This window comes from Sinocyclocheilus rhinocerous, unplaced genomic scaffold, assembly GCF_001515625.1.
Source record: "Sinocyclocheilus rhinocerous isolate Xijiao unplaced genomic scaffold, SAMN03320098_v1.1 scaffold362, whole genome shotgun sequence".
NCBI lineage: Eukaryota > Metazoa > Chordata > Actinopteri > Cypriniformes > Cyprinidae > Sinocyclocheilus > Sinocyclocheilus rhinocerous.
In genome coordinates this window covers 56,865-71,119 of record NW_015639507.1, presented here as the reverse complement: position 1 = coordinate 71,119, position 14,255 = coordinate 56,865, and the positions used below count along the sequence as shown (strand labels likewise).

At 35.5% G+C, this 14,255-nt stretch overlaps 1 protein-coding gene across 3 annotated transcripts in view; it reads left to right on the top strand.

Annotated features, from left to right (window-relative positions):
• Positions 1-14,255, top strand: part of LOC107751234 (coiled-coil domain-containing protein 50-like) — a 22,221-nt gene that overhangs the window by 2,356 nt on the left and 5,610 nt on the right. For all 3 annotated transcript variants that reach the window (XM_016566902.1, XM_016566901.1, XM_016566900.1), the window contains exons 3-5: positions 8,135-8,197; positions 8,286-8,409; positions 9,218-9,308. In XM_016566902.1, coding sequence (XP_016422388.1) covers positions 8,135-8,197; positions 8,286-8,409; positions 9,218-9,308 — 278 coding nt within the window. The remainder of the gene's footprint in view (positions 1-8,134; positions 8,198-8,285; positions 8,410-9,217; positions 9,309-14,255) is intronic.

The window sequence follows — 14,255 nt, the reverse complement described above, 5'->3', positions numbered from 1 at the left end:
TTTAAATAAATCTAAGTTGTATTTAAATAAGTGAAACTATACTGAAAGTATAATTTTTAAAATTACTGAATCTAAAACGTGTAAAAAAAAAAACTTAAAGCTTAATAAAAATATATTTTAAAGCCTGTAAGCTTAAACCAAAAACTGAAAAATGCACACAACAAGAAAAAGGCACACAACAAAATCACTAAAACTTAATCTAAAATTGAAATTAAATCTGAAAATATAAAAATAAAAATATTAATCAATACTATAACAGTATTGATTAATTTTTTCATTAATTGAAATAAAATAAACATTAAATGAAATAAAATAAAATTATTTAAAAAATCATTTAAGCTGTAAATGAAACTAAAGTAACTAAAAGTAAATAAATTAAAAACTAAAACTAAATAGACATAGTTTTAAAAAGAAGCTAAAATGATAAACAATTGAAAAAAATTAAAATGACAAAAACAACAAAATTACATTGAAAACGAAAAAAAAAGTTTAACAAAAGCTATAATAGTATATCAGTAATGTTAAAATAACACTGAATTGTATATAAATAATGCTGAAATAACACTGGGTAAATGCATCATATAAATATACTTTATAAAAAAAAAAAGGAAAATGTACCAAATTTTTTATAAGCGTTCTTCATCCCTGTTACTGCATGCAGGAAACAACTGCATTTGTATTTATTTCCACCAAACGTACGTATAATTATCCATAATCTATCAGTTTTCTGAAAGAAAAAGCATTCAAAGCAAATCCTCTGGGTAAAAACTTGTTGAATGCTTGATCAGCACCTGGTTAATATTCCTGTGCAGGTTTTCCGGGTGAGTTGTGTTGTCTTAGATGTTGTTTGGCAGGGCTGCTGCTGTGTTTTGTAGGAGATGAGATCAGCATTCAGGAATGTGATGTGAGCTCAGGACAGCAAGCGAGCGTTGTGTGGGGCAGATAAGAGCTGGAGACCGTCCGCACACTCGTGCTCTTATCTGCCCTGGATGAGCTCAAGAGCTTTCCGCCATTCCTGTTTCTTAAACAGGATTTGGGTCGAGATTCCAATCTTCTCCCGTTTTGGCCTAAAGCTGGAGGCAGGAAAGGGGTGTGAAGAGTTCAAGTGCAGGAGAATTTAGATGGACAGCACACAAAGACATTCTCTTAAAACTAGAGGTTCTTTAGATTATTAGAATGTTCTTCACACAGAAAAAATAAAATGGTTCTTTTAAGAACTGTTCACTGAAAGGTTCTTTAGGAGACCCAAAATGGTGGTTTAGATGAGGTTACATCACAAATCTGTCAACAAGAAGAACGCATGAGGAACAAGGAAGTACTGTTTGGATTGTTCATATAAACTGATGCTCGGCTGTAGTTGTACCTGGAAAGCAGACAGACTGTCTTCTGCGTGTGAAACTGGACACTTTATAAAAACCTACCCATCGAGCTGCTTACTCATAATGCATTTTAAAGGGGTCATATGATGCGATTTCAATTTTTCCTTTCTCTTTGGAAAGGCGGGGAATATAGGAGAAATAATAATGTACAGTATGTGGAAAATAATGTGTTTTTTGAACCTTAAACCGCATAAACATTTCATTACACCAAATACACAAAATAATGTTCTTTTTAGCAACATCATATGACCCCTTTAAGGCATCATATGCACTCACTGGGTTTTGGAGCAGAGCTTCTGATCTATTTCTTTGAGTTCATGCATGACCAACCAAACCCCCCCCCCTTTAACTTCACTGCCGGATATTAATAGCTTCTGCTTCTCGTGCCAAATATAGACAAAGAACTGCAGGAGAAAGCGAGAGATTGAGAGAGAAGAGCGGCGTGCAGGAAAAGATGAGGGGTAAAAGCATGATAGTTTCATGCAGGGGTCCCGATTACTGTCTTTTATCTGGTTCTCTGTCTCTGAATAGCACCATCTATTTGGCTCGGGGGCCTCCGCTCTAGTGTTGCTTTCGTCAACGAAAATTATGACTAAATATCGTCGTCAACGAACCTTTATTACGTGACGAAAACGAGACGAGACGAAAATGCTGGTCATGTGACGATGACTATAATTAAATGTATAATGCAATATCGTTGACGAATAAAAACGAGACTAAATGTGGTTTACAAAATAAAAACTATGAAAGCCTACATTAAAATCTGTCATATAAATTGGTCTCTTCATTAGAAATTAGCCTACTGATTGCCACCATTGATAGACACATTTCTTTTTATAATATTAAAAATATCTGTATGACATTATATTCTGCAGTTCTTCCCTGTTGTACCGAATATCTATACTTTTCGAATTATCATATCGAAGTTAGAAATTCAAATATTGTGACAAAATTAATTTTGTAGGGTGCCACAAATTTGTTAAAATTTCCAAAGGGTGCCGCGACTAAAGAAAGGTTGGGAAACACTGATTTAGAAGACGAAAACCAAACAAAGTCTGACACAGAGAAAGGGACCGATGGCCGGCCAGCCGGGGTTCGTCTTTATTTAAATTTATGTGTGTGTACTTCTAACATGTTTGGTTGGTAAAATAAATGTTGTAAATTCAAATCAGAGCGTCTTCCGTGTCTGGAATGGATGTATTCTTGAGTCTATAAGGTAACAATAATATAATAAGATAACTAAAATACAATTTTCATTGACTAAAACTAGACTAAATGTCATCAGTTTTCGTCGACTAAAACTAGACTAAAATGCTCAGACTTTTAGTTGACTAAAACTTGACGAGATTAAAAAGAGTATGAACGTGACTAAAACTAATAAAAACTAAAATGACAGTTTCACACAAAGACTAGACTAAAACTAAAATTAAAACAGGCCGCCAAAAACAACACTACTTCGCTCAGCTGAGGCGGGTCAAACGAATGCAAAAGACCACTGTCTTATTTCCACAAATGCACCCTTAACCACCCTTCATTGTCCTTGGTCTCTTTAAAGGAAAAGTGCACCCAAAAATTAAAATTTTTTGAAAATTTACTCACCCTCAGGCCATCCCAGATGAGTTTGTTTCTTCATCAGATTTGGAGAAATGTGTCATTCCTTGACTTGGTCACCAATGGATGCTCTGCAGTGAATGGGTGCCGTCAGAATGAGAGTCCAAACAGTTGATAAAAACATCACAATAATCCACAAGCAATCCACACCACTCCAGTCCATCAGTCAACATGTTATGAAGTGAAAATCTGTGTGTTTATAAAAAAAAAACAAATCCATCATAAATGCGTTTGAACTAAACCGTCACTTCTGGCTAAAATACGAGTCCATAATCCATAATAATGGTTCCTCCAGTGAAAAAGTCCATCCCCTGTTGTCCTCTCACATCAAAATCCACCCACATATTTGTTTATCAACTATTTTGGACTATTTTGGTTTGTAACCACTGCTTGATCTGTGCATATTTCTCTCCTGATTCAGACAAGACGACTTTTTCACTGAAATGGATAGAGGACTATTTTCTCTGGAAGCAGTGTTTTGTTTCATGTTACATTGAAGACTGGAGTAAAATTACATTTTATAATCTATTCAAACAGAAAACAGTAAATTTAAATTGTAATAATATTTCACAATATTACTGGTTTTACAGTATTTTTGATCAAATAGGTGCAGCCTTGGTGAGCATAAGATACTTCAAAACATTAAAAAATCTTACCAACCACAAACTTATGAATGTTAGTGTATGGACCACTTTAATGATATTTACTGGTGCTTTTAAGAGTTTTACAGCCTGCTTTTTTGTTCCACAAAAGACAGAAAATCCTTTAGCTTTGGAACCACTTGAGTATTTACTGTATGTGTAACTAATGACAGCATTTTAGTTTAGGTTGCTTTAAATCCTTGATGTCTTTTTAGAATTCAAAAGCAGTGTTATTTTCAAAGCTATCGTTACTTTTTCCCTCAAAGTCAAAGCTGTGGGAAATCTAGTGTATTCGAGTCGATCATTCATGCATTTTGAATGCATTCTGCATTCAAATGCATCAAAGCTGTTTCCTTTGGTTTCAGGAATCGCACGTCACTATTTCTGGTTCAAGACCGGTTCTAATTTTAAGGTGCATAACACTCACTCTTGTTATGCATAAAACACCCTTTTCATGGTATTTAGTTTAACTGTGAGTATGCCTATTTTTGATCAAATAGGTGCAGCCTTGGTGAGCATAAGATACTTCAAAACATTAAAAAATCTTACCAACCACAAACTTATGAATGTTAGTGTATGGACCACTTTAATGATATTTACTGGTGCTTTTAAGAGTTTTACAGCCTGCTTTTTTGTTCCACAAAAGACAGAAAATCCTTTAGCTTTGGAACCTCTTGAGTATTTACTGTATGTGTAACTAATGACAGCATTTTAGTTTAGGTTGCTTTAAATCCTTGATGTCTTTTTAGAATTCAAAAGCAGTGTTATTTTCAAAGCTATCGTTACTTTTTCCCTCAAAGTCAAAGCTGTGGGAAATCTAGTGTATTCGAGTCGATCATTCATGTTCACATGTCTGCATTCAAATGCATCAAAGCTGTTTCCTTTGGTTTCAGGAATCGCATGTCACTATTTCTGGTTCAAGACTGGTTCTAATTTTAAGGTGCATAACACTCACTCTTGTTATGCATAAAACACCCTTTTCATGGCATTTAGTTTAACTGTGAGTATGCCAACCTTTATGAAACAGGCTTCTGTCCTGAGAGGGCCCATGTCAGCTTTTCCATCTCGGATGAGGGTGGAGGTGCCGGCAGGGTTTTTTTCCCTAACCCTTTTTTAAAATCCATCTACTCGGGCACCAGTGCTGTTTACTAACAGAAGAGCACAACAGACTGAGCTTTACCACATAGGATGAGCTCACACGCACATGTGTATGTGCTTCATGACAGTAGACGGAGTTTGACACACGGACGCAGGCGCATCTTGGAAAACGGTAAAATCCATTGCAGAAAAACTTGAGAATAGTATTTTTTTTAAATAGTAGTTGTCTAAAATGGTTATATAAAATTGCATATGTCTGATTGTTTGTTACAATACAAATCTGTTATATTGTAATATGACTCCTTGTAAGCATTTAATGTGTCTTTAAAATTTCCTACAGCACTGACAGATCTGTAATTAGACGACCTGTCATTTATAATGGAGAGTCAGCTTTTATGACTCGGCTGTTTAACATGCTTGTGCGATACTTCATGAGGTTTTATTAGCTCACTGAGTTTTCCACACTTACTTAAAGAGAGCATGAGACAGAGAGGGAGAGGGAGGGTTGTTGTTTTATATGCCCAGCTAACAAAAATATATTCTAAGAACATTCCCATTTAGTTACAAAGTTCTCTGAATGTTCAAAACATTAAGGGAACATTCCATTTGATTTTGCAAACATGAATGTTACTTTTGAATGTTCTCTGAACGTTCTGAATCAAGTAGCCAGTAAAAAACATATGTTCTAAGAATATTTTTAGATGTTACCATTAAGTTATGAAAATATCTCTGGAAGTGCTCTGAACACTCAACACATTCAGTTTTTGAAAACATTTTTTTTGCTGCATTGTATGAATGTCTGAACATGCAATGCCAAAAGAAAAAACAGAACCTCCACTTTAAAAAAAAAAAAAAAAAAAAGATAGCTGCTTGCATTTTTTTTTAAAGTAATTAATTTTTTTTATCAACCTTGAATGTGGGTACGTTTCTTAAAAAAAAAAATAATAATTTTGAACAAAAAGATGAGAAAATAGCTTTTTTGTTCAAGTCTACGTCCAGATGGGGTTCAGAGCAATGATCAAAATCGCTTCCATCAACCCCCACAAAGCTTGCACAGTCCTGCACCACTTCCTGGATCATCATTTCATTTGGTAACATTGGGCAGTTTTGATTTATATGCTGTTTAATGTTTGCTGATCGTGTTATTTTACATATGCATCTGCTTACAAATAAGATTGATCCGGAGATTCAGTACTCTTTCAGAAGATGTGTAATAGCACCTCCTACCATATAACAGTGAAAACACGGAAAGCCAGAAAATTCTGTCAATAGATGTGCTGTCTCATAAATGATGGAAAAGGAGTTAACGAAACGTTCCATTTCTTCATTTTGCAAACATTATGGGAACGTTACTTTTGAATGTTCTCTGAATGTTTGGAATCAAGTAATAACCAGTCAACAAATGTTCTATTAATGTTACTGGAAGAATGTTTGTTCATAGCTTTGAGAGAACCTTAGCTGCATATATTTAATCAGTAGGGTGTATTTGACCTTCAGCAGTCTTTTGTGTGACAGTGTGTTAGCTTGAAGGTCTTTCTTCAGGTCGATATTGTTTAATGGTTGTTCAATAGACTCCTGTCAGAAATGGCATTTGAGTGAGCTGCAGTTTTGGCCAATCTCACTGACACCTCTGTAAGCTTATTGGGAATAACGTGCTTTTCCTCTGAGCCATTGTGTTAAAGTTGTTGACCCAGTTGGCTTGGCAGTAGTTTTCCTGTTTGGGCCCCAGTGTGGCATTATTAGCAGAGCAGAGACAGAGATTGGCCCAAACATAAACCGTCCTAGAGAATGAATAGCAAACGCCGATGGTATTGTTTATTTGGACATGGAAAGGATTGACAGATTGATAACTCTTTCTCGATTCTCGTTGTTTATTTGCACAGCTGTCTAGCAAGAATTCTGCAAATTAGGTAAAGAATTGCATAAATACACCCCCAGACCCCCCCTAAAAAATAGTGCTGAACATAATTTGCACAATTTCCCATTTTGTAGGCCAGTTCTGCAATCCTGACACCCAAATCAGATTTTTAAAATGGCAAAAGTGTGCTCAATTGTACCACATTAGGGTTGGTATTGGCGATGGGCTTTCTGCCAGGTTCTAATGCTCTTCTCCATCATTTGATCATTTTGTTCATTACCGCTGCCATAATCCATTATTTATATACTATCGTAGTGTTTATTAATATATTGAATTACCTTTTATTTTTGTATTTTCAGTTAATTTTAATTTTAAAGTTTTAGTAATTTTATGTGCATTTGTCATTTTTATTCGTTTTTATTCAACATTTTTATTTATATAATATATATATATATATATAGTAAAATGCCACAACTTTTTAGTAGCGTCACTTCTTGTTAAAATGTGGGCGAAATTATAATTCACTTCATAAAATGGATATTTCCAGCTTTAAAAATCTGATCTGAAACTGTAAAATACCTGAAAGTGACAAATGTGATGTAGAATTAATTTAAATCGATATTGCACCAATTAGACCAAATTCAGCTAATGAACCATTTTGCTTCATGAGAGATTTTTATTGTGAGTATTATTAAAATAAATGGATTGATCATTAGTATATTTTACATTGCTGCTGCTGTCCCGTTTTACAGTAATTTTACAGTAAACGTTTACAGTAATTTTACCATGATATATATATAGTAAAATGCCACAACTTTTTAGTAGCGTCACTTCTTGTTAAAATGTGGGCGAAATTATAATTCACTTCATAAAATGGATATTTCCAGCTTTAAAAATCTGATCTGAAACTGTAAAATACCTGAAAGTGACACATATGATGTAGAATTAATTTAAATCAATATTGCACCAATTAGACCAAATTCAGCTAATGAACCATTTTGCTTCATGAGAGATTTTTATTGTGAGTATTATTAAAATAAATGGATTGATCATTAGTATATTTTACATTGCTGCTGCTGTCCCGTTTTACAGTAATTTTACAGTAAACGTTTACAGGCGCCTGTTCGGGAAATGTCACGCCCCTTACCATAGCCGCCTGCCAGTTTCAGTGTAAATATAACGTCAAAATCAAATCATTTTGAGCGCGATTTAAACCCGGATGATTGTAACCACTCTAAGTTCGTCTGCCTTGGGAAAGCTAGCGTGTCTCCGACATAGTGATAGCACTCGTTGCCTTCTCTAGTGCAGCTCAGCCAGGTCTCGTCCCATTCGTCGATATTTGTGATATCATCACAAATCCCTGACTAACTAAAGTTGAAAAATTGAAAAAGCATAATAGGACCCCTTTAAAGAGATTTCGAACACTGCTTTGCACCAACTCTGCTTTTTGCTAACAACACCCTTTAAATGTGTTAAAATCACTATAATGTAGCCTTTAATATTTTATTTTTAACACTTTTGTCTGTATTTTTGTGGTTTTCCCACAGTGTGCCAATGTTTCTCTGTGTTAGAGGACGGCGCGTTGGCTCACAATATTCAGGAGCAGGAATGTGAGTATAAACATCTTCTTCCTGTAATCTCGCTCATCCTTCCTTTTTACTGGGTTAAAATAGACCGGATTCATCTTTATCGTGTCAGTTGAGCAGTTCTACAGCACCAACATCCAGAAGAACCAGGCGGTGCAGAACGATGTTCGCTTGGCCCGGAGGCTGCAGGAGGAAGAGGAACAACGAATGAATCTCCGTCAGGACCTGCGGCAGCTGTAAGCATTCGTCAGGCCTCGACACATGTCCCGAATTACTCGGACAGCAACATGGAAAATCCACAGACATTTAGGATATTCAAATTACTTTGTGGAAACAGATGCGTTGACTCATTCGTGTTGTATAACTTGATTTGTTTGTATATTGTGTGGCGTAAGATGAAAATTCACAGGAAAAAATGTTTGGTGCTTGCGAGTAAAGTCAGCATGGCATGCTTCAGTAAAGTTAGATTTTTCCACTGATTTGCACCACTTATATGGTGTATGAACTTGTTTACTTTTTTTTTTTTTAAGGTTTATGCTCACCAGGGCTGCATGTATTTGATCAAAAATACAGTAAAGGCAGTAATATTGTGAAATTTTATTACAATTTACAATATGTGTTTTCTATTTGAATACATTTTAAAATATAATTTATTCCTGTGATGCAAAGCTGAATTTTCAGCATCATTACTCCAGTCTTCAGTGTCACATGATCCTTCAGAAATCATTCTAATATGCTGATTTGCTTAAGAAACATTTCTTATTATTAATGTTGAAAACAGTTGTTTTTGTTGAAACTGGGATCCGTTTTTTTTTGTATTCTTAGATGAATAGAAAGTTCAAAAGAACAGCGTTTATTTGAAATAGAATCTTTTGTTGCATTATAAAATCTTTACCGTCACTTTTAATCAATTTAAGGCATCCTTGCTGGAAAAAAAAAAATTTCTTATTTTTTTGAAACATTGCAATTGACACAAAAGAGGAAAGCAAAAAGCATATATTATAAATATTTGAAATTAAATTAAACTGTCTGTCTCGTTTACAGGGAGGAGGATGACTGCAGATATGCACAGATGATCCAGGAGGAGCTCCAGAGGTGTGCGGAGGAGGCCAGGAGGCGAGAGAAAGAGGATGAGGTGTGTTTGCTCAAAACATGACAGATAAACCTGGGAAAACAGATCAAACTAGATTCTTATGTTTTCTGAAGTAAATGTAAGTGATGCTCTAAGTGGTTGCTCACTGTTACAGTTGAAAATAATGGCAGTATCTTTGAATTATTTGTATAAATATCTGATATTGCATGCTGATGTTCTTTCGTATTTAGATCCGTGATTATAATTATGTGTTTGGTATCATAAAATTTGCTTCTGTAGCTCAGATGCTGCTACATATTCATTGTAGAATTAAAAACAGGCAGTGTCTCAATCAAAGAGGATTGGCTCTTTTAACTGAAAAGCAGGACTTCTATTTTTGCAGTCGCCATCTTGAATTTTTCCCATTCATATCTATTGAAAAATTAGATGTTGTTTTACATTGCTTACTGTCGCTGATCAAATTCAACCCAATATGCCTCATATACAACCACAGAAATGCACTTAAAAATACACAGTACACTGTCAAAAGCTGTAAATAAAGATTGTTGGAGTGCCTCCAGAAAGGTGTTTTGCTCTTTGCTCTGTTGTCATTCTTTGATAACAAAGAATGGAATATATTTTAGGTCAAAAGTAATCTAAGGCTGCGTTTACACTGGCACAAAAAATCCGATCTTTCGCTCACATCTGACACCGATCGGAATTTGTTGCACACGTGTAAACACAAAAACCCGCACGAGATCCGATTTTTTTGCATCCGATCTGAGCCACTTCCAAATGTGGATTTTAATCGGATACACATCTGATATCTGGACATCCGACCTACGTCTAAACACACATATCCGATTCTCCACAGAACTCCCAATGCGAGGGCGACACGTTTGCTCATAAAGATTTTTAATGGCGTTTTAATGCCGGCGTGCTGTATGCGCTCGCATTTTATTGAGATGGAAACTTTTTATAGTAAGAAATTGCACATGCAGGAGCTGGTTTTCAACCCCCGCCCCGTGAATTTTGAAAATACAACAGCTAAAAGCTACATATATTTCTCAGCAATGAGGTGAGAACTTAGCAGTTTTGTAATTAAACCGACAAGATTGTTTGCAATGCTTCACAAGCACTCGCTCGCACGTGAGTGCATGAGGGTCTACCATTTCTGTCGCCTAAAGAAGCAGCTTTGTCATCTTTGTTGTCAGGAGTGGTTTTTGAAAGTGTCCGGGGTGACTGACGAGTGGTTTGTCGCTGAGGAGGTGGATGTCATCTGGGAGGTCATGTCCCGCCGGATGCTTTAGTGGTGAAACAGTGAGGTTCTGTATATGTGGGAAGACTTTTTACAAGAGGCTTTCTGAGGCAGTCTGTCTGGAGCCCTTTGGAAAGACGTCTTGAGGAAGTAATGCTCCATAGTACTCGGACTTGTTTAAAGAGACATACTGACCCGAAACAGCCGTTGTCCATGCTGGCAAATAATAATGGCCATTCGACATTAATTATATAAATAATTTTAATAGCACGGCCATTTAAAACCCGAGGGTCTACCATTTCTGTCGCCTAAAGAAGCAGCTTTGTCATCTTTGTTGTCAGGAGTGGTTTTTGAAAGTGTCCGGGGTGACTGACGAGTGGTTTGTCGCTGAGGAGGTGGATGTCATCTGGGAGGTCATGTCCCGCCGGATGCTTTAGTGGTGAAACAGTGTAAAGGATATTAAAATAGAAACCATTATTTTATATTGTAATAACATTTTGCAAGATTACTGTTTTTTTCTGTATTTTTGATCAAATATATGCAGCCTTGATGAGCAGAAGAGACTTCTTTAAAAAACATTACAAGTCTTACTGATCTCAAACTTTTGACCTGTAGTGTATGTCTGGCTTTGATATGTTGTATTTAATACAACAACAAATTATTGATTTTGTCCACTAGTTCCAGATTTGGAAACTTGACGGACCCAAAACTCCAAATGTTGCCTTTAATCTCTCTTGTCCCAGTGTTAATTAAGATTTATTATTTTTACATTAAGGTGATCAGATTTGAGAAATAGAAACTGGGAACATTTCTTAGTTCAAAGAATTTAAATTAAAAAACGGAGACATCACATTTTTGGATGTTTTTGTTTTTTAATTGCTGTGGGTTCCATAAACTGTTATTATAATTATGAATTATTATTATGCTTGTGGGTCAGACTGACCCTAACTGGTTTTAATTTCAATTCAATTTTGCACCATTTGCACCATTGCAAATAGCGGACAGATTAATAAAATCATGACTTTACAAAAACACACTGCTAAAATAAATGAGAACAAATGATAAAACTAAATGCTAAAACTAAACTAAAACTTCTAATTGTATGTTTTCTAAAACGGTGAATATACTGTATACAGTGATTACTACTTTTTAAATGGTTTTTATGCTTTTTCATTTGGAAATGGATCTATCACCTATTGATTCAAAGTTCAAAAAGTTTTTTTTATCACATTTTTATTTATTTTTATTAAGATTTTTATTTGGGCTTATTATTTTTCATTTATTTATTTTTCTATTTATTTCCTTTTTTTTTTCTTTTTTTTTTTTTTTTACAGTTTTCTGGTTGATTAGCAGGTTATTTGCAGGGTGTTTTGAACATGCTGTTAAACGGGGACACACAGAAAAACTGAAAATGGTCATGTGTGGTCATCCTATTTTACATCAGGTACTTTGGAGGTTTTTGTTTTTCTGCTAACGGTTTGCAGCCTGTGTTCTTCAACAGAAGAGGACATCCATCAGCACCTGCTCTGTGAGGGTGAGGGTGTTTTTGTTCGATGTGGGCTGTAGTTGTGCTTGAACACCTGGTGTTGACAGTATTAGATTGCAGATGGAGCGGGGTAGTGGAGTAGAAGAGATTGCTGGTAATTGACTGTGAACAGAGTCTATCTGTGTATGTCCAGTGGAGCTGTAACACCCTTCCTTATTCTGCACGTAAAATCAGCTTTCTAGTATTGGCTAAATGTAGCCATCTATATCTTGACACTTTATTGGTGTTCTGGCAATTACTGGTGATATTTGCCTAGAATGACATCTTTATCTGTGGGACCACTGTCAACACTGTCAACTATTTGAACACAATGCCAGCTTCACAAGTCAGAAAGCTCATAGCACACAAGAGAGGAACACTTTTGGCAAGGCAAGTTTATTTAGATATATCTTATATATTAATTATATGCAATTAATTCCAATAATTGGCATAATGATTATATATATATATATATATATATATACACTGAACAAAATTATAAACGCAACACTTGTTTTTGCCCCCATTTTTCATGAGCTGAACTCAAAGATCTAACACTTTTTCTATGTACACAAAAGGCCTATTTCTCTCAAATATTGTTCACAAATCTGTCTAAATTTGTGTTAGTGAGCACTTCTCCTTTGCCGAGATAATCCATCCACCTCACAGGTGTGGCATATCAAGATGCTGATTAGACAGCATGATTATTGCACAGGTGTGCCTTAGGCTGGCCACAATAAAAGGCCACTCTAAAATGTGCAGTTTTATCACACAGCACAATGCCACAGATGTCGCAAGTTTTGAGGGAGCGTGCAATTGGCATGCTGATGCCAATGAATGTCCACCAGAGCTGTTGCCCGTGAATTGTATGTTCATTTCTCTACCATAAGCCGTCTCCAAAGGCATTTCAGAGAATTTGGCAGTACATCCAACCGGCCTCACAACCGCAGACCACGTGTAACCACACCAGCCCAGGACTTCCACATCCAGCATCTTCACCTATATATATATATATTTACATTGTCATTTAGCAGACGCTTTTATCCAAATGACTTACAAATGAGGACAATAGAAGCAATCAAAACCAACAAAAGATACACACACACACACACACACACACACATATATATAAACCAATAAATTAATATTATATATACATATAAATTATATATGTTCTATATATGTAATCAGACATATGAAAGTCAAGATTAAAATCAAAACTTAAAATTGACTAAAGAATTAATGAAAACATTAATAAGAATAGAAAATGTAATGTGTGTGTTTATGTATCCGTTTATATATGTGTTTATATGCATATATTATTTGTGTTAGATTTGTTTGAATGGCAAAGTGAGGAACTAATTTTTCTCTTTATCTGCGTGTTGGAGTATGATTATGATTATGATTGGACACACACATTCCCGCTTGAGCTCTTCAGGTCTGTGTCACTGAAGGTGAGCCGGTCAGCCACCAGAATGGAAACTCTTTCACCACAGTGAGAAATGCCTCACCATGCTGCTGAGGGCACGTTGATTGCTGTGGCTTAACTAACCGTGCTTTAACTCCTCACCGGTGTGTAAACCCTCAGGTTCAAAACATTTTGCCCAAATAAACTCAACAGCTTCAAGACTGGAATACCCATGAGCCCACACAGCTGCATCCTCTGATGTTGTGTATGTTTGTGTAGTAATTGCATTGACTTTCCCATGGGGAATTTTCTGTTTATTTATAAGAAATACAGTACATGCTTTACAGTGGGTAAAAAAAAAACTTTGGTGAACGTCCAAACATCTTGTTGATCAAAGGTAGGGCCTGACTTGTCTAGACCATCAGCAAACACAGTGAAGTGATAACCAAAGATTAAAATTCTGTCCTTATTTACCTTAAAACTAAACTCTGTTTGGCTCACAAACCTATCAAATGTAATCAGAAGACTTGGAATATATTGAATAAATAGAATGGACTACTTTTAAGGTGCTCTGTTGGCATGCTAAACTTTTTCCGTCCTTGTTGTTTATACACCCCAGGAGGGTGAGTAAATGATGACAGAATATATATTTCAGGATAAACTGGCCTTTTAATAGCGTGACAAAGCATAAGCCTCCATTTCTACATTACTGTCCTCTAGTGGACAAATGAAGTATATACTTCATAGTGTGTGCTTTTTGTCTATATATATATATATATATATATATATTATTTTATTTTATTTTATTTTTTTTTTTTT